This window comes from Jaculus jaculus, chromosome 3, assembly GCF_020740685.1.
Source record: "Jaculus jaculus isolate mJacJac1 chromosome 3, mJacJac1.mat.Y.cur, whole genome shotgun sequence".
NCBI lineage: Eukaryota > Metazoa > Chordata > Mammalia > Rodentia > Dipodidae > Jaculus > Jaculus jaculus.
In genome coordinates this window covers 123,923,162-123,948,637 of record NC_059104.1, presented here as the reverse complement: position 1 = coordinate 123,948,637, position 25,476 = coordinate 123,923,162, and the positions used below count along the sequence as shown (strand labels likewise).

General features: G+C 39.5%; 1 protein-coding gene across 7 annotated transcripts in view; it reads left to right on the top strand.

Annotated features, from left to right (window-relative positions):
- Positions 1-25,476, top strand: part of Fat3 (FAT atypical cadherin 3) — a 658,782-nt gene that overhangs the window by 125,001 nt on the left and 508,305 nt on the right. For 6 of the 7 annotated variants that reach the window (XM_045144958.1, XM_045144957.1, XM_004661936.2 and 3 more), the window contains exon 2: positions 13,131-16,439. In XM_045144958.1, coding sequence (XP_045000893.1) covers positions 13,148-16,439 — 3,292 coding nt within the window. In that variant the 5' untranslated portion in view covers positions 13,131-13,147. The remainder of the gene's footprint in view (positions 1-13,130; positions 16,440-25,476) is intronic. The other variant, XM_045144960.1, reaches the window with a different exon arrangement.

The window sequence follows — 25,476 nt, the reverse complement described above, 5'->3', positions numbered from 1 at the left end:
ATACTCGCCAATAGTGGGAAAATCACTTTAATATACAATATTATTTTTAAACTTCATTTTGAGTTCAGGACTCAGAATTTTCTCTTGATGCTGTTTTCTGGTGTTCTGTGATAAGTATTCAGCTTCCAGAATCTGATGCATACTTTGCTTTTGAGCACTGTGATTGCAATTCTGAGGCAACAGTGCTGTTCTGGACTGCCCCATGGATCTTTTTACTTTTCATCACTAATGCTAGAAACACCATTTTCAAGTTAGTTTACATGGTATGCCATAAACCATGAAAAAGACAATCTTGTAAGCATTTATTTTACCTAAGTTATTATGTACAATTTAACACATTTTTTGAGGTAGGGTGTCACTCTACACATTAATTTTCTGATTTCTCCTTTCTCCTAAAATTTCACAGGAAATGGAAAGGTAATATTGTTACTAGTATGAGGCTCAGAGAACACATTTTTATCTTTAATGTGGAAAAATGGCAATTCTGGAAAGACACTGTAGCCTAGTAGATTCTTTCAGGGTGCAACCTGAAGCACTTGGTACACAGACTTTTATGTTTCTAAATTAATATCATTTACTCATGTCCCCAAGGATTTTTTTAATAACATATGGTCATTGAAAAACAAGGGTCTGAACTTATATTTGTAATGGCTGCATGACATTTGCTTAAAATGATCAAATCACTAGGGCTTGGTTCTTTAGTTAAAGAAAACAAGGAAAGGGGAGGCATGTTAAACAAAATAGAAGTCTATTCTAAATGAAAATTCAGATTTGAATCCCCTGGGAGAATAGTTTGGTAAAGGTTAAACAAACCTTCTTTCACTCTTGCGGGACCTTAAAATAAATTCCATCTAAATTCGTGTCAGTTTTCCTGTACAGCTGTCCCTACACATCTGCTGTGGCTGCTCAGAATTTCCACGTCCTCCTCTCAGAGTTTACATATGCTTGTGTAAACTATTTATTTATAACGCATAATTAGTGGCAAAGTGTATACTTGGTTTTAACTGCATATACTCAGGGGTGGACTAGAAAAAAAAAAAAAAAAAAAAAAAAAAAAAAAATCTTTCTATGAAAGTAGCCTGCTCAGTTTAAGGCTTGCCAGAGCAGCAACCCATTCACTTCCTAGCAGCTGTGTGTGGATCATAAGGAATATTTGAATTTTGTTAGGTAGTTTGGGGTAGAATTATGGAATTGTGCTTGGTCCTCGATCCACAGCAGAGCTTGGCAGCCACTGCCTTGTAATCCAGGCTTCAGAGTAAAATCATTCCCCAAAGCCATGGATAAGCATAGCTGCCCAAATGCTCAGATGTCTGTGGTCTTAGTACACATGCAGAGAAAATTAGGTAAACCCTCTGGAGACATGACCCAGTGTTGACCTGGGAAGATCAATCTGCCAGGGTTTTGATTTTGTTGGCAGAATAAATGCTTCTGTAAAGAGTGAGATCCAACTCAGGTTGGAAGAAGAAGGGAGAGTATTAGTCCTTGGGAGCAAACGAGAACTCTAGCTGTCAGGGTGACGGATGGCTTGGCCATATGTGAGTGTTTCATGGAGAAATAAGGTCAAATGTTTCTACCACCACCACCAGTGAGAAGTGAGGCTTCCTTTATTCTCTGTTGTGGGTGGGAAGCTCAGAAGACAGTCAAGGTTCCATGAGAGGGAGAGGAAGGGACCTCTCTTTATAGCACCACATAGCCAGAACAGGCCTTGCCTGGAGCAGTGTCCTATAATGGTTCAGCAGCAGAAGAAGAGCTTGAGGCAATCATGTTCATTTGGGGAATTGTGTTTCTTTTCCTTTTGCCTTTTCCTTCTCAAAATAATTACACAATTTCTTTTCATCATAGATTTATCGACTTTATCATTACTGGCATGGGAGTCAGCTTTGGGAACAGTCTTGTTAGCAACATCTTCAGCCTGTAGCTTCTAGATTCCAGACTTCTCCTTATTGTACCAACAACAAAATAAAGTGTCTACATGTATCACCCAATACCTTATGGGGAGCAAAATTCCCCCCTCCATTGAGGAACACTGCTATAATCTGATATTTTCCTGAGCATTCATGAGACACTTATAGTTTATACATTAACAAATGTTTATTGGGCCCCTACCATATGAAAATATATTTTGTGTGAGATGGCAGTGATATTCCTATGACACATTCCCATTTTTTATGCAATTTTTAGTTAAGTTTGATAACAGTGATCAAAGAGTTTTACTGGAAAATGTTTGAAATAACATCAAGTCTTGCAAAGGAAATGCTCTGAGGATCATGATGGGGAATAGGGAGTAGACTTGAATTCAGGATGCATGTACAAGGCACTGCCAGGAACTGAACAAAGGCCAGGGTGTTTTGAGGTTATCCTGAAATAGCAGGCCACATTAAGCAGAACCTGCTCCGTGATACCGGAAAGGCACTGTTGGGTCTCAGCAGGGATGAACTCAGTCTTCGGGTATGTGGCTGGTTGCTGATAATGGGGTGGACCTGCTAGGATGCTGTCTTTTACCCTAGTGCTATCTTCCTTCTCATTGTCCTTGAGGTTTGATCTCCTCTGTCTCCAAGGTCCTAGACCTGAACTTGTATCCTCTTCCATTTATTATTTATTTTTTTTAAGTTTGTTGGAATTGAGTACTTCTTCCTGTCTCCAGCTTTCAGTGTCAAAAATTATGCCATGCTCACAGGAGGGGGGTGGGGAACCAAACCAAGCAGATTTTGCTTTGTAAACAAACCTTGTGTTGTAGTTATTGCATTTTTTTTCTTTATTTTACCGTATATTTTGCGGGACAGGAGGGTGGGATGAGGTGCCACTGTACAACCCACCTGGCCTGAAACTCTATTTTACTGCTTCAGCTTCCACAGTGCTTTGGTAATGGGATTTATTTAAATATGAATCTACCAGAAAACCTCCTATTGGTCATATCCACTGTGGGCCCAAATTTTCATTCAATTACAATATGCATCAGGGTTGATAGAGACTATAGACAAAAGCAAGTCTGTACTCTCCTGTGAGCTCAATGGGCTTTCTCTATGCCTGTTCTCTTCCTTACTCCATAGGACAAAGATCTATCCTGGACATTTGGCTGAGCTCTGTGGTAAACAGGGCCTCTGTGTGGCTGTGATCAGGTTAAGCGTGTTTGGAGGTATGACTCTTCTGATGTCTAGGCTATCTACCAGTGCTTTAGAACAATGCTGTGGTTATATATACTGAAATTCACTACGAGAAGAGGTTCTTGAATGATGCCTTCAGCCTGTGTTTATGAAAACATCTACAAATGCCTCACTCCTCTCAGGAAATGTGCTTTCTAATATAAGCACAAAAGAAGAGGATCCCACTCACTCACTCACTTGGGAAAGCTAATATATGAAAGCTGCTGATGGAGATCCATGTGTGGGCATTGAGTAGCCCACCCAAGCTCATGACCACTGATGACCAGACCCCTCAATGTAGCATAATTCCAACAGCCAGTAGGAGATGATCTTGCTGTGAGCACGGGAAGGCTGCAGGAGCCAAATCTGCCCTTGCCAGTGATGGGGCTGTCAGGAAGGAAGATGTACACATACAAATTTCTAGCAGCATTTCTTGACCCAGGTGCAAGATCCTTTAAACACTAGGAGTATTATGTTAACTATTTCCAAATAATCTTCTTTGCTTCCTGCATTGGTATATCTCTGCCTCTGTCATGGCTTGCTTGTCTTTCCACATGTAAAACAGTTTTATTTTTCCATCTCCTCCCCTGATTATTTCACATGTGAGTACGTATGTTCACATGTGTGAGTATATGTGTATATACATGTGGGAGTTATAGGTAGACATAGAGTGTCTATCTCAGTCAGTCTCCATGTTATTCTTTGAGACATGGTCTCTTTCTGAACCTAGAGCACTCATTTTACTAGATTAGCTAGCCAGTGAGTCCCAAGGATTCTCTGTCTCTGCCTTCCCAGTGCTGGCATTATAGATGTGCCCCCCAAACTCAGCTATTACATGGATGCTGGGTCCTGAACTCAGGTGCTCATGCTTGCATGACAAGCACTTTACCAACTGAGCCATCTCCTGAACCTTTGTCCTCACCTTGAAGTTCATTACAGATTGCTGCCTGAGATAGTCGACCATTTCCTGACATGTGATTGCATATTTTCTTAAATGATTACTCTCCCCTCACGTACCCATCCCTACCCTTCATGAGGCAAAACATAGAGCATAGTGTTGGGTTATAAAGAGCAAGCATCTCTTTATTCCTTACATTCATTCAGTAAGGGCACACCATCTACCTTCCACATGAGAGCTCAGTATTGTGCATTATATTTCGATCTCTACATCTGAAGAAAGGTACCAGAGTTTTGAAAACATTCTGTAGGAGCCTATGGTCTCTGCTGTCCCAGGGAAGATTTGGCCTCAACTCTAACCTCAGGAAGATTCAAAATTGAATTTTATCCTCAAGAACTTCTCCACCAGCTTTAAGGTCTGTTCTCAGCTGGCACATTTTCCACTGGAGGTTCAGCTCTGTTGGAAAAAGGCTCCTGATACACTTTCCCTCTCTCATGTCAGAGCTCTGCACATCCAGCAATTCTCTTTCCTCTTTCTCTACAGAATTATTTCTTTCTCCACAGCAAAGACATACCATGTACAAATCTCCCTCTGTCCTCCTCCTTGATTTTACTAAGCACATACACTGTTCTTTAAAAGAGCTGCATGTCTTAAAAGAGAATGGCAATTGGAGTGGCTAAAGAGACAATTCTTTTGGAAATTAGTCACGGATATGACAGAGCAGCAAACAGCCATTGTGTCAGAATATAGCAGGATAGATTCCAGAATAGACCCTCTGACCACATTCCCTCCAGAATATAGTCAGGCAGAGCACCTTCCCTTCAGAATATAGCATTGTAGATTCCAGAAGGGACCCACAGGGGCTGGAGAGATGGCTTAGTGGTTAACTGCTTGCCTGTGAAGCCTAAGGACCCCGGTTAAATGCTCGATTCTCCAGGACCCACGTTAGCCAGATGCATAAGGGGGTGCACAGTTCGTTAGCATTGGCTGGAAGCCCTGGCGCTCCCACTCTCTGTCTCTGTCTCTCTGTGTCTCTCTGTCTCTCTGTCTCCTCCTCTCTCTGTCTGTCGCTGTCAAGTAAATAAATAAAAAACAAACAGAAGGGACCCACAGAACACCTTCCCTTCAGAATATAGCAGGAGAGATTCCAGAAGAGACCCACAGAAAACCTTCCCTTCAGAACTTAGCAGGTAGATTCCAGAAGGGACCCCCAGAGTGCCTTCCCTTCAGAACATAGCAGGTAGATTCCAGAAGGGAACCACAGAGCACCTTCCCTTCAGGTGCTTTGTGCTCTGGAGACTGCTGAAATTAATAATAAACATATTTGTTCCATTACAGTGATTTGGATCTTTTCTTTTTCAGGCAGTTACTCAGAACAAATAATGTTACCATGCAAAGGTTTTTTGTTGTTGTTGTTAGTTTGTGCAAAAGAGAATACTAATGTGTTTACCCTTCAGTTTCTGTCAGTAAGGTCCACCAGAGGAAAATTGAAATTATGCATTTTTCTGGAACATTTTCTCAGACAGCCAAGCACAGAAACAAATTATATCCTCTCCATACTCTTTTTTTTCTCTTATGCCATGATGAATTTCTTTCTCCAGAGGGAAAAGTGATTTTTAAAAGGCCTGAACAACATGCTAATCTTTCCTTCTGATAGCCCCTGGTTGAATTACCCCTGCATTTGAAGCGTTTACTGATGAAATGATACTTGACATTAACCAGTGTTGTATGGAAATATTTCCAGCACCTGGGGAGAAAATAAAGGAGGGTATTCATAACACTGCCTCTGTACGCTGCATCTTCCATTTTCCTCAGAACCAACATGAATTACTCTTGCTTCATGCTGACTGACTTTTCTCCTGGGGGCCACTCTCAGACAACAGAAAGATTTGCATCAATGGGGGAAAAAGTTAGAATCTACAGTACTATTAATATGAAAAAGGGCAGATTTGGATAATGGTCTGCTTGGCTGGTTGACAAAAACAACTAGGTGCTTAGTTTGGGACTGTTTTTTCACTGCACAGAATGACAGAAAGTGATATATCCTTGTAAATTGAATATTCTGCTTGCTTATTATAGAAGCACTGGTTAGGCTTGGAGTAGATGGACATCATTTTCCAAATGACTGAAATATGAAATTGATGTTAGGATTGGTATCTCATGGTATTTTTAGTTTAGCAGCATGATTTTTTTTTCCCTTGGACTCAATAAAAATAGATAAAAGTTTTGCAAATCTGAATTATTTACCAATGTTGTTTTCTTGATGTCAGTATATATATTTAACTCTATCTATATAGTTAACTCTCTCTCCATGTATGTATGTATATGTATATGTATATGTATATGTATATGTATATGTATATGTATATCATATGTTCAACTCAGTGTGGCAGATTACCATATTTCATGTTTGTTAATAAGAGAATAAAATACCATTGCCAGATATGGAGCAGGCCCCATTCTTCAGCTGAATTGTGTGTATGTGACAAGTATTGAGGCAGTTCCTTCAGGAAACATACTCAGCTTAGTTAAAATGGGAATACATCTCCTATGATATTATATAGAAGGAAAATAGAGAGCTGACTTCAACAATCCTTGCATAATTGTTCTTCTCCAAAACTCACCAGGCAGCTACTTACCTGAGTGAGCCATAGTGTCTAGCATGGTCTCTATCAGTGTTTTCCCAATTACATTCCACAGCACACTTAATCATATCTGTAGGTATGTATGAGGGGAAGAGCAGGTGTGTGTGTGTGAGGGGAAAAGCCAGGAATTTGTGCTCATAAATAGGTTTTAGATGTGTTCAGATTATATCACTTGGTCCGCATGTTACAGTGTGTGCAAGTCTAGCCTTGAGTATGTGACATTTCAGTCAGTGATAAACTATGCATGTATAAGACAGTGGTCTCCTAAGCTTTCAGTAGGCCCAAAAGCTCCTGTCACCTAGCGAGAATGACATCGTAGCTGTCTGTCATAAAGTTGTAGCACACACAGACCTCACATGTCTGTGGTGATGCTGAAGTAAGCCTGACTATTGTGTTATCAGTGGGCATAGGAGAGGGAATACAGTACATAATAATTGGCAATGGGAATAAATGTTTGTGCTACTGGGTTACATTTTTACCATGCTGTACTTAGTATCATTATTTCAGAGTGCATGCTTCCTGTTTGTAAACAAAAGGTTACTAACAAATAGCATGTTCCATTACCAGTAGCAGCCTCATTCACACAGGTTTGCCATGTCTCATGAACACCCACCATTAAGTAATGTGTGAGACCATTTACTGAGTCCTGACTACATGCATGGAACTTTGCCTCTAATAGTGAATCCCAGACTCTACACCTGCACTGTTTCACATGGAGATACTGCGGTAGGCTGAGTTCTTAGAGGTGACTGAGAGCAAGCTTCATTTGGGAGCATCTAAAAGACTCCAACGAGTTCTAACTGAAGAAATCGCTGTATTTCTGTTCTGCCAGAATTGCAGAAGTATGCAAATCTCATAGAGTAAGGAGTAGTTTAGAAATAGCAGACTAACTATTTCCCCAAATTCTCTGTTTTGAGTTTCCATTCCTAATTTACCTCACACTCATTTTTGTCTTCTCCCTGAAATATGAAGTTCTTTTTATCATGGAAAAGAGAACATGAAGAAGGTTATGAATTCCCCTCCTATGACTCACAGAATTTCTGTATTTAAAATTTGTTGTTAATGATAACCCTGACTAAAAATTGTATTCTTATTATGTGCCATGAAGTTTTAAGTGAACTGGGTGATCACTATTGTTATCATTTTAGAGGAGAAACTGAGGCACAGGGGGTTCAATAAATTGTCCAACATTGCAAGGTTAATAGAGCTGGGCTTTAAATCTATGCCATAGATGTCAAAGGGTGTTTTCTGTAACCTGTACCCTTGATGTACAAAAAGGGGCTCTGTTACAGTACATACCTGTGCAGAATGACCTTCCATTTGTATTTGGAACACACACTGTCTTCACCAAGGTTTCCTATAGGGAAGATACTGTATGTACTAAATTTGTTCTTTGTTTCACAGCTGCTCACAGACACTTCTAACGTACTTTGCTAGCTAACACACCATTTTAAAATATGTAAGATAAGAAGAGATAGAGTGGGCTAGAGATATGGCTTAGCAGTTAAGTCACTTGCCTGTGAATCTTAAGTACCCAGGTTTGATTCCCTAGTATCCACATAAGCCATGCACAAGGTGGCACATGCACCTGGAGTTCATTTGCAGTGGCCCTGGCACACCCATTCCCTCTCTGTCTTTCTTTCTTTCTCTGTCTTGCATCTCCCTCATAAATAAATATATTTTTTAAAGGAGACAGTGAAAATATATTATATCATTCATCTTTTTAATGTTCAGAAATCTCAGCTATTTGAGGTCAGTTTTATGGTGCACAAAATAGCATCACAGGTTACAAGATGAAGCATAAGTACCTGTAGGGTAGTGATTACTGTGCTCTGTCCTTTGGTCTCTGCTATTTATCCATCCCCCTGGAAAACACATCTGCATGTTCTTGTGAGTCCCACACCAAGATCATTTGAACACAGTGAAAAAGGCTAGCTGGGAGGCATGCCAAGTCTGTCTATGAAAGATAAATACCTTAAATATTGATGGCTTAATGATCTTGTTGGAAATTATATAAAAGTTATTGATTATGTTACTAAGTCATAGAAAATGGGCTCTGAGGTGGACAACTGGGAGCTTTCTTTAGAATAATCCAGAAGCAGTCAAATAAATCAATGTGCCAAGCATCTAAACATCATAACTATTATAACAACTAGCCTCATAAACAATTTGGCTTCCTTGTGGAGAAACCAATATCACTTATTTTAAAAAGTCTAAAGAGCTATCTCGGTATGCCAAGAAAAAAAAATGAATCCAATTTTTTTTCTAGTATTTGCTTTCAAATTGAAAATTTCAAATTCCTAACTTCCAGACATTATGTATTTCCCAAATTAGTGAAAACAAAAACAACAACAAAATAAAACTTCCCAGAATAACTTGTGCAGGTAAGGGCTTAAATCTGTCTTTCCCCTTCTTGTACTCTTCATTGATCCTTCTTCTTCAAAAATAGATACAACCACTATATGTGGTACTTTGGTTTAATCAGCCGAAACAGACCCTCTTACTCCTTGGTTAGTGTCCTTGGAATTAAACCTAAATTTCTATGAATTGTAGCACAATTCTATCTCATCCTATTTTGAAGTGTTTCCAATTCTTGTTTATGGCAACTCATTCTGGTTTGCAAAGGAAATAACACAGTATCACTGTGTCTTGCTGAAAGAAAAGCCCAATCACAAAAACATAATTGTGTGTATGTGGTGTGTGTGTGTGTGTGTGTGTGTGTGTGTGTGTGTGTTATAGTATGTATGGAAGATGTAGCAGACAGAGTCAGGTTCGCTGAGATGAACTTCCAGACCAGGCACAGTTATGGAGGAAGGGATTTATTGAAGCTTACAGATCCAGGGGAAGTTCCATAATGGCAGAAGAAGCTTGTCTGCCTTCACAGGCCCAAGCAGACACAGAGAGAGAAGCACAAGCCAAAAGCCATAGCACACTTCAGGAACTCCAGCTAGGCACACTTTAGATTGAAATCTGAAACACACAACCACACCTTAAGATCACCCAGTGGCATTGCCTCCAGCCAGGTAGCCAACAGATGCAAACTACAAACAATAAAGAACTGAATATATTGGGGGGCCATCACAGAACCATCACAAACCATCACAGAAGATAACTTGGGGTATTAGTTCTCACCTTTCACCTTGTTTGAGATGAGGTATCTCTTGTTACTGCTGGGAAGAACAGAGTATCTGGCTTCAGAATTCTTCTAACTCTGCCTCCCATTGCTTTAGGAGTCCTGGAGTTACAGACATGTGTGCTACTTATATACAGATTTACTGGGGTTCTAGGGACTCAAACTCAGGTGTCAGACTTATACAGCAAGCTCTTATGACTGCTGAACCAGCTCTCCAACACAAAAGCATATAGTTATGAGTAGTTGAATGGTGTTTTTTTTTTCCATGTTATGACAGCATTCTTTGCTTAGAAAGATTTGACAGGTTTGTAAATTTAGCCACACTCCCTAAAGCATTTAGATGAGTACTTATGCACAGCTAGTTATTTTAGACAGAGGGAAGAGCATCAGGAGAGTAATGTGGTGCCAGAACAAGATGAACCACCAAACTTTGATGATCCTGGGCTCTAGGAGTGTGCCTTAACTCAGTGGATCTGAATTCAGTCAACGCATTATAGTTGGGTATTGGCTCTGAACCAGGGACACCTGAAGACTGCTTGTAGAGGAACCTCCTCATTTCCAGGGCACCCATTTTCCTTGAATGGAAACTCAAGAGATTAGATTGAATGACTTTTAAGGTTACTTTAACTATGCAGTTTCTTAATTCTGTTTCTGATGTAACTTGTGACTGCCTGAGGGAGAGGAATATGGTAATGAGCATAGTAGAGGCTTCTCATCCAGCCAGTGTGGTGATTTGCCTCATATGGAATAAAGGATATGATGAATGCCAGGAATAGAAGGGGCACAAACATGGAGCCACCTAAGGTTGCCTTCAGTACAGGCTCAGGGTGGAGATATAAGGACAGCCTCAGAAATTTCAGCTACACCTAAATAACCACTGGGGAACATTTCCTCTCTGTTGTGGAATTCAGACTCTTCCAGGAGAGTATCAGTAAAACTGTTCTCACAGGCCAAAAATAAAATGATGAGTGGGAAATGAGGCAGAAACTGAATTTGTATTTTCCAAGAGCACTGTTGGTACTTCAGGGTTTCCCTCTGAATGGAACATGGCCTTTATGTTCATTGGGAGCCTGCCTACCTTGTTTCAGTGTGGTCACGGTGAACCTGAGAGCATGTCTTTTGTATCCCAGCACTTTCAGAGGGTGAAATGGAGCAGTGCTCAGACATAGTGAACTTTTCATTTAGCTTTCTTCTAGTCTAAGTGTGAGCAGAGAGAGGTCTGCCACACTCTGATTTCAGTTGAGCAGCTCCACACAATGGGGTCCTCATCTGCACTGGTCCATGTGGTTCTCCATCCTTTTAAGTAGGAAATTCCAAACACTCCAGCATCATTTTTTAACCAAGTGACCTCTGCAATGGCAAGCAGCCCGAGAGTGGGTGGTGATTCTAGGAACCTGCTGAGTAGCATCATGGCTCCATCTGCCTTGGTTCTAGCCCTCAATCCCTGAGCCAGTGCACAGTCTTCAGAACCAGGAACTCCATCCATGAGGCATTTTCTAAAAACAGCTAGAGAAATTGTGTGCTAAAAATAACTTCTGTCATACAATTTTTTCTTTCTTTCTTTCTGCTTTTCATGTTTTCTGTTGATTCTGTCTGTGATTTTTTTTTTTTTGAACTTGAACTTGAACCTCAGTTTTCCTAGATTTTTCCACAGGTGAGAGCAACAAAGTCTATGTTATCATAGTAGAAAACTAATATAAGCATGGCTGGATATTTGCCTCATGGAAACCTTTCCAGAGGCCAAGCTAAAAATAAATAAATAAAGTAAGAAAGTTGAGAAAGATGAAAGCCCAAGTTGTAATGCAGCCTCTGCAACTAGGAAAAGGAAATTTGATTCTCTCCATCTACAAGATGCTTTGCTAACTTTGGATTTGAAAGTGTGTGTATGCACTATAAAATAATTTTCATGGTTTTAGGATGTTAAATTCCTGTAATTGATTTTTCCTGCATGTCCACCTGAAGTGCTTGACCCGGTTGCATGACAAATAGGTTGTCTCTCACATTTATTTTCTCATGTGTGATTGAGTAAAATCGTACCTATTGGGTGGGATTAAGTACAACAAAATGGTAAAATGGACAGCACAGAGCCCAAGTGATACTTTGTCTGCAAGAACATCCATGACTGCATCCCACACTCCCAAGAGTAGGGCCTACACCCTATTAAGAAGTCACATTTGGAGATTCTAAAAATATGATCCTTAAGTATATAAATAGAGATTACTGTCCTTTGTTAAGTAAGCCCTTTCCACTTACCTCCATTAAATATTTGGCAGATTTTATTGGTTAATATAGGCAACTGCTTTTATCTTTTAATCCACATGCTCATAAAACTGTGGAGACCATCAAAACTTTGTAGCCCCTGATAAAAATAGATGGAAATAACTCCTGTAGTTCCTTATACTTCTTTTATAAGAAATCAGTATTACCTCCTCTATTCTGAGAAGCATAGTCCATGAGGGTATTGCTTAGTTTGTGCAGTTCCTGAGGTATTATCCCTCTGTTTTGATACAAGTTGCCTTGTTCATTCTCATGACATTGAGATATGCATAAGTCTTGATCACTTTTATGAAAACACAGCAAGAGAAATGATGTCTTGAAGCAATATTTAAAAGCAATTATTAATCCATTGATGACCAATATTCAATAAAAGATAGAAGATGCAAATATGCCTCCAAATCCCACAACAATTCAACATTTAAAAATATAACTCTGCAATTGTGTGTGTAGATTTTTTATAACAGAATCTTATCACATATGCTGTTTGATGACAAATCTTTCTACATATGAAAAATACATATATATTATCACTAATTTGGGTGGCTGCACAGCATTTGTTTTATGTATGTACCCTAAATTCTTTCATTTACTAGTAGTCTTTTGTTATCTTTTGAGGGGGGCTTAAATTTTTTGAACTGTGCTGTAAGGAACATTTATCAACATGTCAAAATATTTTCATGGGATCATTATGTAGAAGGCAATTCTAGATCAAAGAGAAATGCATTTAAGGTCTTTAATATGAATTTATAAATTGACTTCCAAAGTATAAGAAATCTTGGGCCAAAAAACAAGCCAAACAGAAATCTCCCACTTAGGGAAATGGAAAAGAGATAAGGTTAAACACTAATGGTTTTGAATTCTTTATTATCTAGTAGTAATGAGGGTTCAAATTTTTCTTGGGTTAATTTTTTAATAAATTCTATAATAAATCTTTGAGAAATCAATAAGTCATAACAGTTATTTTCTGTTTCTTCTCCCACTGTCTTCTAGGTTAATCTATGTTTGTTTTGTTTTTTTCCTGCTTTCCCCTCCAGGATGGACATATAATGTGATGGATGTGACTATGGGACACTGTGTAGGCACACGGCCTCCTTCTTCATGCCTCCTCATCCTGCTTCTTAAGCTGCTAACCACTGTATCCCAGGGCCTGCCAGGGACGGGGCCCCTGGGATTCCACTTCACACTTTCCACTTATAATGCTACCGTGTATGAGAACTCAGCAGCAAGGACCTATGTCAACAGCCAGAGTAGAATGGGCATCACCTTGATAGATCTCTCCTGGGATATAAAATATAGAATAGTATCTGGAGATGAAGAAGGCTTCTTCAAAGCAGAGGAAGTAATCATCGCAGATTTCTGCTTTCTCAGAATAAGAACTAAAGGTGGAAATTCTGCCATATTGAACAGGGAAATTCAGGATAACTATTTATTGGTCATAAAAGGTTCTGTCAGAGGAGAAGACTTAGAAGCATGGACCAAAGTGAACATCCAGGTTTTAGACATGAATGACCTGAGGCCTCTGTTTTCACCCACCACTTACTCTGTCACTATAGCAGAAAGCACTCCACTCAGGACTAGTGTCGCCCAAGTGACTGCGACAGATGCAGACATTGGTTCCAATGGAGAGTTCTACTACTACTTCAAAAACAAAGTTGATCTCTTTTCAGTCCATCCCACAAGTGGTGTCATATCTCTAAGTGGACGATTAAATTATGATGAAAAGAACAGGTATGATCTGGAAATCTTGGCAGTGGACCGGGGGATGAAACTTTATGGCAACAATGGAGTGAGCAGCACCGCAAAGCTTTATGTTCACATCGAACGGGTAAATGAACATGCCCCAATTATCCACATTGTCACTCATGTTCCTTTCTCATTGGACAAAGAGCCAACATATGCAGTGGTGACTGTCGATGACCTAGATGAGGGGGCTAATGGGGAGATAGAGTCCATTTCTATTGTGGCTGGGGATCCTCTGGATCAGTTCTTCCTGGCTAAGGAGGGAAAGTGGATAAACGAGTATAAAGTTAAGGAACGGAGGCAGGTGGACTGGAATGGCTTTTCCTATGGCTACAACCTCACTCTTCAAGCAAAAGACAAAGGCTCACCTCAGAAGTTTTCAGCACTAAAGACAGTACATATTGCCAACCCCAGGAGAGATACCATCCCAGTTAGATTTGAAAAGGAAGCCTACGATGTGAGCATCAGTGAGTTTTCCCCTCCTGGTGTCATGGTGGCCATAGTCAAAGTAAGTCCTGAGCCTCTAGATGTGGAATACAAACTATCTCCTGGTGAGGATACAGAATACTTCAAGATTAACCCTCGGTCAGGTCTGATTGTCACAGCCAAGCCACTGAATATCGTGAAAAAGGAGGTTTACAAACTGGAGGTAACCAATGAAGAAGGAGACTTAAAGGCACAAGTTACCATCAACATTGAAGATGCAAATGACCATGTCCCAGAATTTCAGCAGCCACTGTACGATGCTTTTGTGAATGAAAGTGTTCCCATAGGAACAAATGTGCTGACTGTTTCAGCATCTGATAAGGATAAAGGAGAAAATGGCTATATCACTTATAGCATTGCCAGCCTGAGTCGGCTACCATTTGCCATTAACCAGTTTACTGGTGTTGTTAGCACAACTGAAGAATTGGATTTTGAATCCTCTCCAGAAATATACAGATTTGTTGTTAGAGCCTCTGACTGGGGTTCACCATATCGCCATGAAAGTGAGGTCAATGTGACCATTAGGATAGGAAATGCCAATGACAACAGCCCTCTCTTTGAAAAAGTGGCTTGCCAGGGAGTTATCTCCTATGACTTTCCAGTTGGGGGCCACATCACAGCTGTCTCTGCAATTGATATTGATGAACTTGAACTTGTAAAGTACAAAATCATTTCTGGAAATGAACTTGGCTTCTTCTACTTAAACCCAGACTCTGGAGTTTTACAGCTTAAGAAGTCGCTGATGAATTCTGCCATTAAAAATGGTAACTTTGCTCTCAGAATTACAGCAACTGATGGAGAGAACTTTGCAGACCCCATGGCTATTAACATTTCAGTTCTCCATGGAAAGGTGTCTTCAAAGAGCTTCAGTTGCAGAGAAACTCGTGTGGCCCAGAAAGTAGCAGAGAAACTACTCATTAAAGCAAAAGCTAATGGGAAACTGAATCTGGAAGATGGATTTCTTGACTTCTATTCAATTAATAGGCAAGGACCACATTTTGACAAGTCTTTTCCTTCTGATGTGGCTGTGAAGGAAGATCTGCCAATTGGTGCTAACATCCTGAAGATCAAAGCCTATGATTCTGACTCTGGCTTCAATGGGAAGGTACTATTTACCATATCTGATGGAAATACAGACAGTTGCTTTAATATTGATATGGAGACTGGGCAACTTAAAGTTCTTATGCCCATGGATCGAGAGCATACAGACATGTATCTACTTAATATCACCATATATGACCTTGGGAAACCCCAGAAGTCTTCATGGAGGCTGCTGACCATCAATGTGGAGGATACCAATGACAACAGTCCTGTTTTTCTTCAGGACAGTTACTCAGTTAACATTCTTGAAAGTTCAAGTATTGGCACTGAGATTATTCAGGTGGAAGCCAGAGACAAAGACTTGGGTTCTAATGGTGAAGTGACATATTCAGTCTTGACAGACACAAGGCAGTTTGCTATCAATAGCTCAACTGGAATTGTTTATGTGTCTGACCAATTGGACCGAGAATCTAAAGCCAACTATTCTTTGAAAATAGAAGCCAGAGACAAGGCAGAAAGCGGTCAGCAGCTATTCTCTGTCGTCACCCTGAAGGTCTTTTTGGAGGATGTCAATGACTGCTCCCCAGCTTTCATTCCCAGCAGCTACAGTGTGAAGGTCCTTGAAGATCTCCCTGTTGGCACTGTCATTGCTTGGCTGGAAACCCATGATCCAGATCTTGGACTGGGTGGTCAAGTGCGTTATTCTTTAGTCAATGACTATAATGGAAGATTTGAAATAGATAAAGCAAGTGGAGCTGTCCGCTTGAGCAAAGAGCTTGACTATGAAAAGCAGCAGTTCTACAACCTCACGGTGCGGGCCAAAGACAAAGGGCGGCCTGTCTCTCTGTCCTCTGTCTCCTTTGTGGAGGTGGAAGTTGTAGATGTTAATGAAAACCTCCATACCCCATATTTCTCCGACTTTGCTGTCATTGGATCTGTAAAGGAAAATTCACGCATTGGAACAAGTGTGCTACAGGTGACCGCCCATGATGAGGACTCTGGAAGGGATGGAGAGATCCAGTACTCCATCAGGGATGGCAGCGGACTAGGGAGGTTCAGTATAGATGATGAGAGTGGTAAGTTTCATGTTTTGTACCAAAAGTGTCATGTCAACTCTTCAAGTCACCAATATATGTGAAAGCATAATTCACAGAGACAGGAAAGTATATCTGCATGTGGGACTCAGGGTACACAGTGCAACAGCTATGTGAATACATGTGTTGGTTTATAAGAAGTCCTCTTCAGACAGCAAAAGCCAAGGTGTCCAGTGGGACAAATCTGCGTTGTTTTATTTTCTCTTGTGCAGAACTTTAGTTGCTAGGTTATCTTCTGGCAAGCATTAAGTAATTTTCCACCATTGTTGATTATACTTCTGACCCTCGCTAAACAAATGATCCTGATAAACTAATTCTATTTGAATTGGCTTTAAATTAGAAGTGTGAAATTGATTTTCAAATGGATCTTATATTTGAGTCTTTGCCTTACCAGAGAAATTTTGCTGAAGTGGTATTGGATGAGTTGTCTGATTTTCAATGCTTAATGGGTCCATTTGGCACTTGAATAATAAGCATTCATGCTGTGTGTGATCTGTTAATACGAGGAAGCCTAGTCCTGCAAATGTTTTCAAATGAGAACAGAGGAGATGTGTTGTGAATTCTGTTTTTTAAAAAAAGTGATAATAAGACTTTCTAACAGTTGAATTTATAGAACTTTTTAAATATGGAGCAAAATTGTCAAATTGCTCATTGTCCCTTTGTCTTCCCTCGTAGATATAAACATGGTTTTAAGAAATACTTGTCATAGGTATCATTTGAGCATGATTGTGTATGCATGGGGCACATGTGTGTAGGTGTGGTTTCCATTAGCACTGTTCATGTGTCCAGTCTTTGCAGATTGCAAACACTTCAAGAGAGTGGGATATGTGTTCTCTACTCTTTTGTAAGGGATAATGGCAGTACTTTACAATTTTCATGGTAAATTTTCACATTGTAAGTAATTTTCAACAATATTCATTCATAGGGTTCTTTGTTCCCTCTCTTAATCGTTGCAGGCTGTTATACAGTATATCATAGACTGGATGGGTGGTTTCAATGAACATTCATTTCTCACATCTATGGGGGCTAGAGCTTAGGTCAGGGATAAGGCCTTCTTCTAAGCTTGTATACAGTCAGTTTCTTGCTGTATCCCCACATAAGAGAGGCAGAGGGGATTTTGTTTCTTCCTATAAGAGCTCTAATCTGCTTATGAGAGCTTCACCCTTACTATCTTATTTAAACTTAATTACTTCTTCAAAGCCACACACACAAATTCAATGATATTCCACATTAAGCCTTCAGCATGTTTTTGTTCTTTATTAGTTTTACATACTCAGTGTGTAAACAGCCATGTTAGTACCATCATTAGCCTCCTCCCTCTCCTTCCCCCCCAAAGAGATGCTCCTTCTTGGGGATTGTGGGTCATGCATTGTGGACGTAGCCATCAGTTATGGAGCAGGGGCAACGTCTCTGTGCATAATGTCCCAACTTATGGCTCTAACAACCCCCCTCCTTCTGTGAATTTCCCTGAGCCATGTTGGGCTCATTTTAGATCAGTGAAGAGGTCTTGGGAGTCTATATGTCTATAGATATCTGGTTTGGTAGGAGTTGAGTGTTCTCTGTGTCTATTTCCTTCACCCTTGTGCTGGTACTAGGAAGCAGCACTCTTTCTCATTGCCCTAATTACTCTATGATTTCATCTGGGGCCCTGGTGAGGTATGGGCTGATTCTTCAGTATCTGTGCCCATCTGTGAAAGAGAAGTAAATTCTCCAATGGAGAGTGAAGTCAGCACTACATAGATAGGATAACCATTATTGTTTGAGAGAGAATTTAATAGGTGTAGGCCCTCTTGTAGACCAAGATTGGTGGCAGTTTGATAATAGAAGTGTACTATTTTTTTGGATATGGTTCTGACTTGTTTCCCAGCTCCAGCTATGGGTTCCGTTGCACTGAGCAGATCTGTTCACTAAATCAAGAGCAGTTAATTACTGAACATGGCTGTGCACTACTATTACACTTGGAAGAACATCACATCACATTGTTTGTTGCTGAGCAGCTTAAACCACAAGTTGCTTGGACAGATGTTGGTCATTTTCCCTCAGTTGCTCATGTGGCACTGGATTTCAGCAAGGTCTCTGCATGTTATATACCAATAGCATATGGTGTCTTTAGCAGTAGGGTCTTACCATTAAACTTTGGTGGGTAATCAAGTTCTCTGACAGAAATCTGTCTTCTTTTGGGAAGCTTTGTAAGTCTCTCTGATCAACAGCTCATTGTGGATGTTAACCACATCCTGGTGCTGGGAGTTACAGGCCAGTAGCAAGGGGAAAAAAAGGAAGAAAAAGATAGGTAATAGTAAAGAGAAAGAGAGAAGAGAGGGTGGGGGATAGAGAGAGAAACAGGAGAAAATTAAGGTTAGTCTTCATCATACCCTTTCCAGGGCCCTTTGAATCAGGTGTTCCCTCTAAGGACCTGATGAAGGTTCAAACTTTTAGTCTGTCTTTTGGGATATAGGATTTTATGGTGCCATTTTATTTTGGGCCAGTTTTGTGTCCCCTCCCCCACTGTTTTTGAAAAGACCTAAGTATTCAGTCTATGACAGTCTTGTTGAAAAAAAGAGATATTGACTGTATATCCATAATACTAGAGAAAGAATTTTGAAAATTATAACATTGTATAGAAAAATAATTGCATATGCCATCTCAGATTTGAACTGCAAGTTTGTTTACATAGACATTAACTATGACCAATATAAATTGTAGTGTTGTTCCTTATCATCATAAAAATAAAACTCAACTTTTAAAAACTTTATATTGATGTTGGCATGAACTATAATTTATTATTAATTCCTATAACTTGGTTGGAATATATTTCTACTTTGAAGTAAAAAAAATTAAGAACAGAAGGGGATCGATGTTCACTGATTGCCCACTCTCTGATACAACTTTGCTTCACTAATAATGACCTCACTGACCTCACAGGATGGGTTGAGAGTTGGGTCTTACTTAATTTTCCTAAATCATCATGGAGTAGTACTAATAATTATGCAGTCCAGATAAAGGTTCAAAGAACATATAGAGAATGGGGAGATGCCTTATCTGGTAAGAGTGCTTGCTGCAGAAGCATGAGGACTTGAGTTCCATCCCCAGCAGCCAGGAAATAAAAGAGGCATGATTACACATACCTGTAACCTCACTACTGAGTGAATAGAGACTGGTAGGTTGCTGGGGCTGCCTGATCAGCCAGTCTAACCAAAGTCTGTGAGTTCCAGGTTCACAGACAGACATTGTCTCAGGTAAATAAAGTGAAGGAGTAATAAAGGAGGAATCAAATGTTCCCCATTGGCCTGCACACATGTGCACACAGTGCACATACATTCTGCACAGGTATGTGCATAAGCTACATACATACTCAGATATGCATACTGAAGTAAATTGGAGAAAGTATGGAAGTGGTGCCTAGTTTCCCATTTCTCTATCTGGGAATATGGCTCAGCATTAAAGTCACTTGCTTGCCCACCCGGGTTCAGTTGTCAAGCCAGACATAAAAAGGTGGCTCAAGTATCTGGTGTTTGTTTGCAGCAGCAAGAAGCCCTGGTATGATTGCATGCACATCCAGGCACACACACACACACACACACACACACTAAGTAAAAAGAGATTAGTCCTGAGTAACTGTAGCACCCTATGCTGTTTTCACCTTTTCCCATGTTGATCTAAAATCTGTAAGGCAATTAAATGCTAAACAGATTTCCAAGTTCTTACAATGCTAGGGTCATTGGGAGTGCCACTAATCATTGATCATCTTTTCCATTGTCTTGGTAGCTCTACTGTGTGTGTGGCTCTCTAAGAAGATGGTTCGCTTTGTGACTCAGGTGGGTGTAGGGAAGTATTTTAAAGGACAGTGTCAAGCTGAGCCATTATTGCTATCTGGAAGATTTTATTAAACTACATTGGTTTGTAATAGGAAGTTTTCTCTCAGTTTTGTTTGATGCATCAAAGAGTGGGGACAAGCCAGGCATGGTGGCTCATGCCTTTAATCCCAGCACTTGGGAGGCAGAGGTAGGAGGATTGCCGTGAGTTCGAGGCCACCCTGAGGCTCCATAGTGAATTCCAGGTGAATTCCAGCCTGGGCTAGAGGGAGACCTTACCTCGAGAAAACAAATAAAAGGTGGGTGGGGGCAGTTTGTTGAGTGGCTTACACTTCTTTTTTTGCCATGTGCACTGTGGTATCTTGTTTAATTGAAGTGTTATTTTAGAAAATGCATGTATAATTTCATTTCATGACAACACACCCATAATTCTTTTTTGTAAATTTATTTTTATTAGATATGGACATATTTTGTATGTAAATAACACATGTTGGTACCATTCGTTCCTTCTTCCATGCCCCTTTTCTGAAGAGGCCTTCCATGTTGAGAATGCAAGTTAACTCCATGTGGATTGTGGGTTATACATTTTAAGGGCAGCAGTCAGTTATGGGGGAGAGGCAGTGTTTCTGTGCAAAATGTCCCAACTTGTGGCTCTAACAATTTTCTGCCTCGTCTTCCACAAAATTCCTTGAGCCATGTTGGGTGCATTTTAAGTCTACATCAGTGATGGGCACATAGTAGCCTCTGGATCTCTGCTTTAGTAAGTATTGAGTGTCATCAGTGTCTATCTCCTTCACCCTTGTGCTTATATCAGGTTCACTAAGAAAGAAGTACTCTTGCTCATTTCCCCAGTTCCTCTAAGTTTTCAGCTGTGGCTAGGGTGGACTGCACTGGGTTGTTTATCTCCTGAGGACCAGCTCCCATCTGAAAAAGAGCAAAGAGCGGCAGATTCTCCAATGGAGAGTACAGTCAGCACCAGTTAAATGGGATAACCATTATTACTTTAGAGAGAATTTAAAGGGCGTAGACCTCACTTATAGTCTAAGGCTAGAGGGAGCTTAACAATGGAAAGCAGAATCATTATCTGGATATGATTCTAACTTATTTCCCAATTCTAGATATAGTTTCCTTTCCTCTGAATGGATCTATTAGGTAATCTGAGAGCAGTTGGTTACCTGCCATGGCTATGTGTGACTATTGCACTTGTGTGAATATCATGTCAGATTGTTTGCTTGTGAGTTGCTTAGATGTTGAGTTGCTTAGTCAGATATTGGCCACTTTACCCTGGTAGCTCATGTAGCACATTCCAGCACTAGATGGGCTTATTGTCTGGGGACTGGCTCTTTTCCAGATACCAACTATGTCTCTCTATGGTCCATTCTGACAGCACGTTGTGTCTTCAGCAATAGGGTCTTACCATTGACCACTGGTAAATAGTCAAGTGTTCTGACAGTATTCTGTCTTGTTTGTTTTGGGAGATCTAGTATGTCTCTCTGATCAGTAGTTCATTGTGAATATAAACTACATCTAGATACAGGGACTTATAGGTGAGCACCAACAGAAAAGAAAAAAGGTAGAAGAAAAAAAAGATAAACAAAAAAAATTTAAGGTTAAGCTTCATATAACCCTTTCCAGGGCTCATTGATTCAGATCCTCCCCTTAAGGTCCCCTTGGGAGTTCCAGATTTTAGTCTAACTTCTAGGATATATGATTCTATGGTACAAGTTCAACTTTGGTTTGGCTTGTGTCCCCCCCACACACATAAACTCACCCCAAGCCTTACCCACCCTATTGTCCAAGTCTCAAGGAGCCATTCAGATAGGTCAGCAACTCGGGCTGATGAGTGAGACCATGCTATGATTGTCTTTCTGTGATTGTGTGAGTTCATTTAAAGCGATCCGTTCCACATTTGACCATTTTCTTCAAATCACACTGTGTCATTTTTCCTTACTGCTGAGTAGAATTCCATTGTGTAGATATACCACATTTTGGTTATCCATTAATCCATTTATGGGCACCTGGGTTGATTTCCATTCTAGCTATTATGAATTGAGCAGCTATGAACATGTTTGAATAAATATCTCTGAGCTGAGATAAGGAGCTTTTAGGGTAAATGCCCAGTGTAGGAATAATAGTGTCTGTCAGCAGTTCTATATTCATCATTTTCAGGAGTCTCCATATTGCTCCCCATAGGTGTTGTACCAGCTAACATTCCTACCAGCAGTGAATAAGTGCTCCTACTTCTCCACATCCTTACCAACATTTGTTTTCATTTGATTTTATGATGTTTGCTATTCTTATTGGGGTAAGGTGGAATCTCATAGTAGTTTTGATTTACATGTTGAACATTTTCTTAGATGTGTGCTAGCCATTTGTAATTCTTCCTCTGAGTACTCCCTACTCAGTTATCTGCCCCAGGTTTGGAGTGGATTGTTTGATTATTTATAGTTTAGATTTTGAGTTCTTTGTAGATTGTAGATATTAGGCTTCTGTCAGTGGTATAGATAGCAAAGATTTTCTCTCAAACAGTGCTTAATGTATTGGCTCTGCTTATGGTTAGTTTGTCGGTGCCAAAGTTTGTTAGCTTCATTACATCCCATTGGGTGAGTGCTTGTTTAATTTTCTGGGCTGCTAGAGTTTTGTCCAGGAATTCTAGTTTTTTCTTCCAGTAGTTGAAAAGTTTCAATTCTTTTACTGAGGTCTATAATCCATTTTGACTTTATTTTTGTGTACAGCAAAATAAGTGGGTCTAATTTCATTTTTCTGCATATGGTCATCCAATTTTTCCAAAAAAATTTCTTGAAGATGCTGCTTTTTCTCCAGTCTTCATTATTGCCACCTTTGTCAAAGATCAAATAGCTGTAGTTACTTAAACTATGGACTATGCATTCAATTCTATTCCATGGATCTATGTTTGTGCTTTTATTCCATTACTGGGCTGTTTTTTCAATATGACTTTGTAATATAGCTTTAGATCTGGTATGGTGATACTGCCAGAGGTGTTTTTGGGCAGAGAATATATTTGGATGTCTGAGGCCTTCTGCAATTCCATTTGAATTTTGAGATCATGTTTTCAATCTCTGTGAAGTATGATACTGGTATTTTTATTGGTATTGTGTTGAATCTATATATTACTTTTGGTAGAATTGTCATTTTCACAATATTAATTCTACCTATCCAGGAGTATGGAAGGTTTTTCTATTTGCTCGACTCCAACTTGATTTCCTTTTTAAGTGTTTTAATGTTTTCATTATATAGGTCTTTCATATCATTGGTTAGTGTGATTCCAAGGTATTGTTTTTATTTATTTATTTATTTATTTTGCTATTGAAAATGGAACTGCTTCACTGATTTATTGTTCTGTATATTGGCCCATTGCAAATTGAACAGCTACTGAATTTTGTGCATTAATTTTGTATCCTGACACTTTGCTGAAGGAATTTATCACATTTAGAAGTTTTGAGATGGAGACTTGGGTCACTTATATGTGGGATCATGTCATTTGCAAAAAAAGCTAACCTGAGTTCTTCTGTTCCAACTTGAGTCCCCCCCCCTTTTTTTTTCTTTCTCCTGTCTTACTGCTTAGGCTACTAATTCTAGTTCTATGTTGAAGAGTAGTGGTGAGAGGTGGCTAGAAGCCCTGGCATGTCCATTATTTCTTTCTCTCTCTCTCTCTTTCTCTCTTCTCTCTCCTTCTCTATGTCTAAAATGAAGATAAAATTAAATATATAAAAAATACTTTGGTAGGATTCCATGGTGTCTGTTTATGCAAATGAGTTTGAGAAAAATTGGACTCTGTTCTTCAATGAAGGTTTGATAGAATTCAGCTGAGAAGACATCTAGTCCTAGACTTTTCTTTTGGGGGAGGTTTTTGATTACCTTTTCAATATAGATAGATGTGATATGTTTGTTTAGGAGATTAATCTTCTCTGAGTTAAATTTTGGTAGGTCATATGTTTCTAACAATTCATCTATTTCTTCCAGAATATTCAATTTTTGGCAGTAGAGGTTTTGGAAGTATGCCCTGATGAGTCTTCCAATTTAAATTATGTCTGTTGTGACCTCCCCTTTCTCATTCCTGATCTTGCTAATTTGAGACTTATCTTTTTTTGTTTGTTTGTTTTGTTTTGCTTGATCACATTGGCCAAGGGTTTGTCAATCTTGTTTACTTTTTCAAATACCTTTTCCTTTCATCAATCTTTAAATCTTGTTTTCTTAGTTTACAATTTGTTAATTTCTGTTCTAATCTTTTTTTTCCATCTGGAGCTCTTTGGGTTGGATTCTTTTTGTTTTTCCAGTGCCCTTAGGTAGACAGTCAGATTATTAAGTTGAGATCACTCTGTCTTCATAATGAAGACATTGAGGGCTATTAACTTTGCCCTTAGAACTGCCTTCATTATGTCCTATAAGTTTTGGTAGGTTGTGTTTTCATTACCATTCAGTTCTAGGAATTTTACAATTTTATTTTTTATTTCTTCCATGACACATTCTTTGTTTAAAACTATATTGTTTAGTCTCCAGGATCTGGTGAAGTTCTTGATGTATCTCTTGTTGCTAATTTCTAGCTTTAAAGCATCATGATCTGATATGATGTAGGGAGTTACTTCAATTTTCCTGAATTTATGGAGGCAGGCTTTATGGTCTATATGGTCAATTTTGGAGAAAGTTCTGTGGGCTACGGGGAAGAATCTGTATTCTGTAGACTTGGGGAGGAGAGTTCTGTAGATATATGGCAGGTCTAGTTGACCAATGATGCTGTTGAGTTCTATTATTTCCCTATTGATTTTCTGCCCCTTTTAACTGTCTACTGATGATAGTGGAGTATTAAAGTCTCCTACTATGATGGTGTCAGTGTTTATTTCTGGTTTCTTGTCAAGTAGATTTTGTCTTATAAACTTTGGTGCCCCTTTGTTTGGAGCATATATAGTTATGATTATGGTGTGTTTGGTGCATATCGGCTTATGATTGTGATGTGTTCATGTTGTATCATTCCCTTGATGGGTAAGAAGTGGCCTTCTTTGTCCTTGTTGATTACATTTGGTTTTAAGTCTATTTTATAAGATATTAATATAGTAACACCCACTTGTTTTTTTTATTATTTCCATTTTCTTGGAATTTAATTTTCTATCCTTTCACCCTGAGGAGGTGTCTATCTTTAGTGGTCAAGTGGGTTTTTTGAAGACAGCAGACAGGATTGTCCAGTTTGT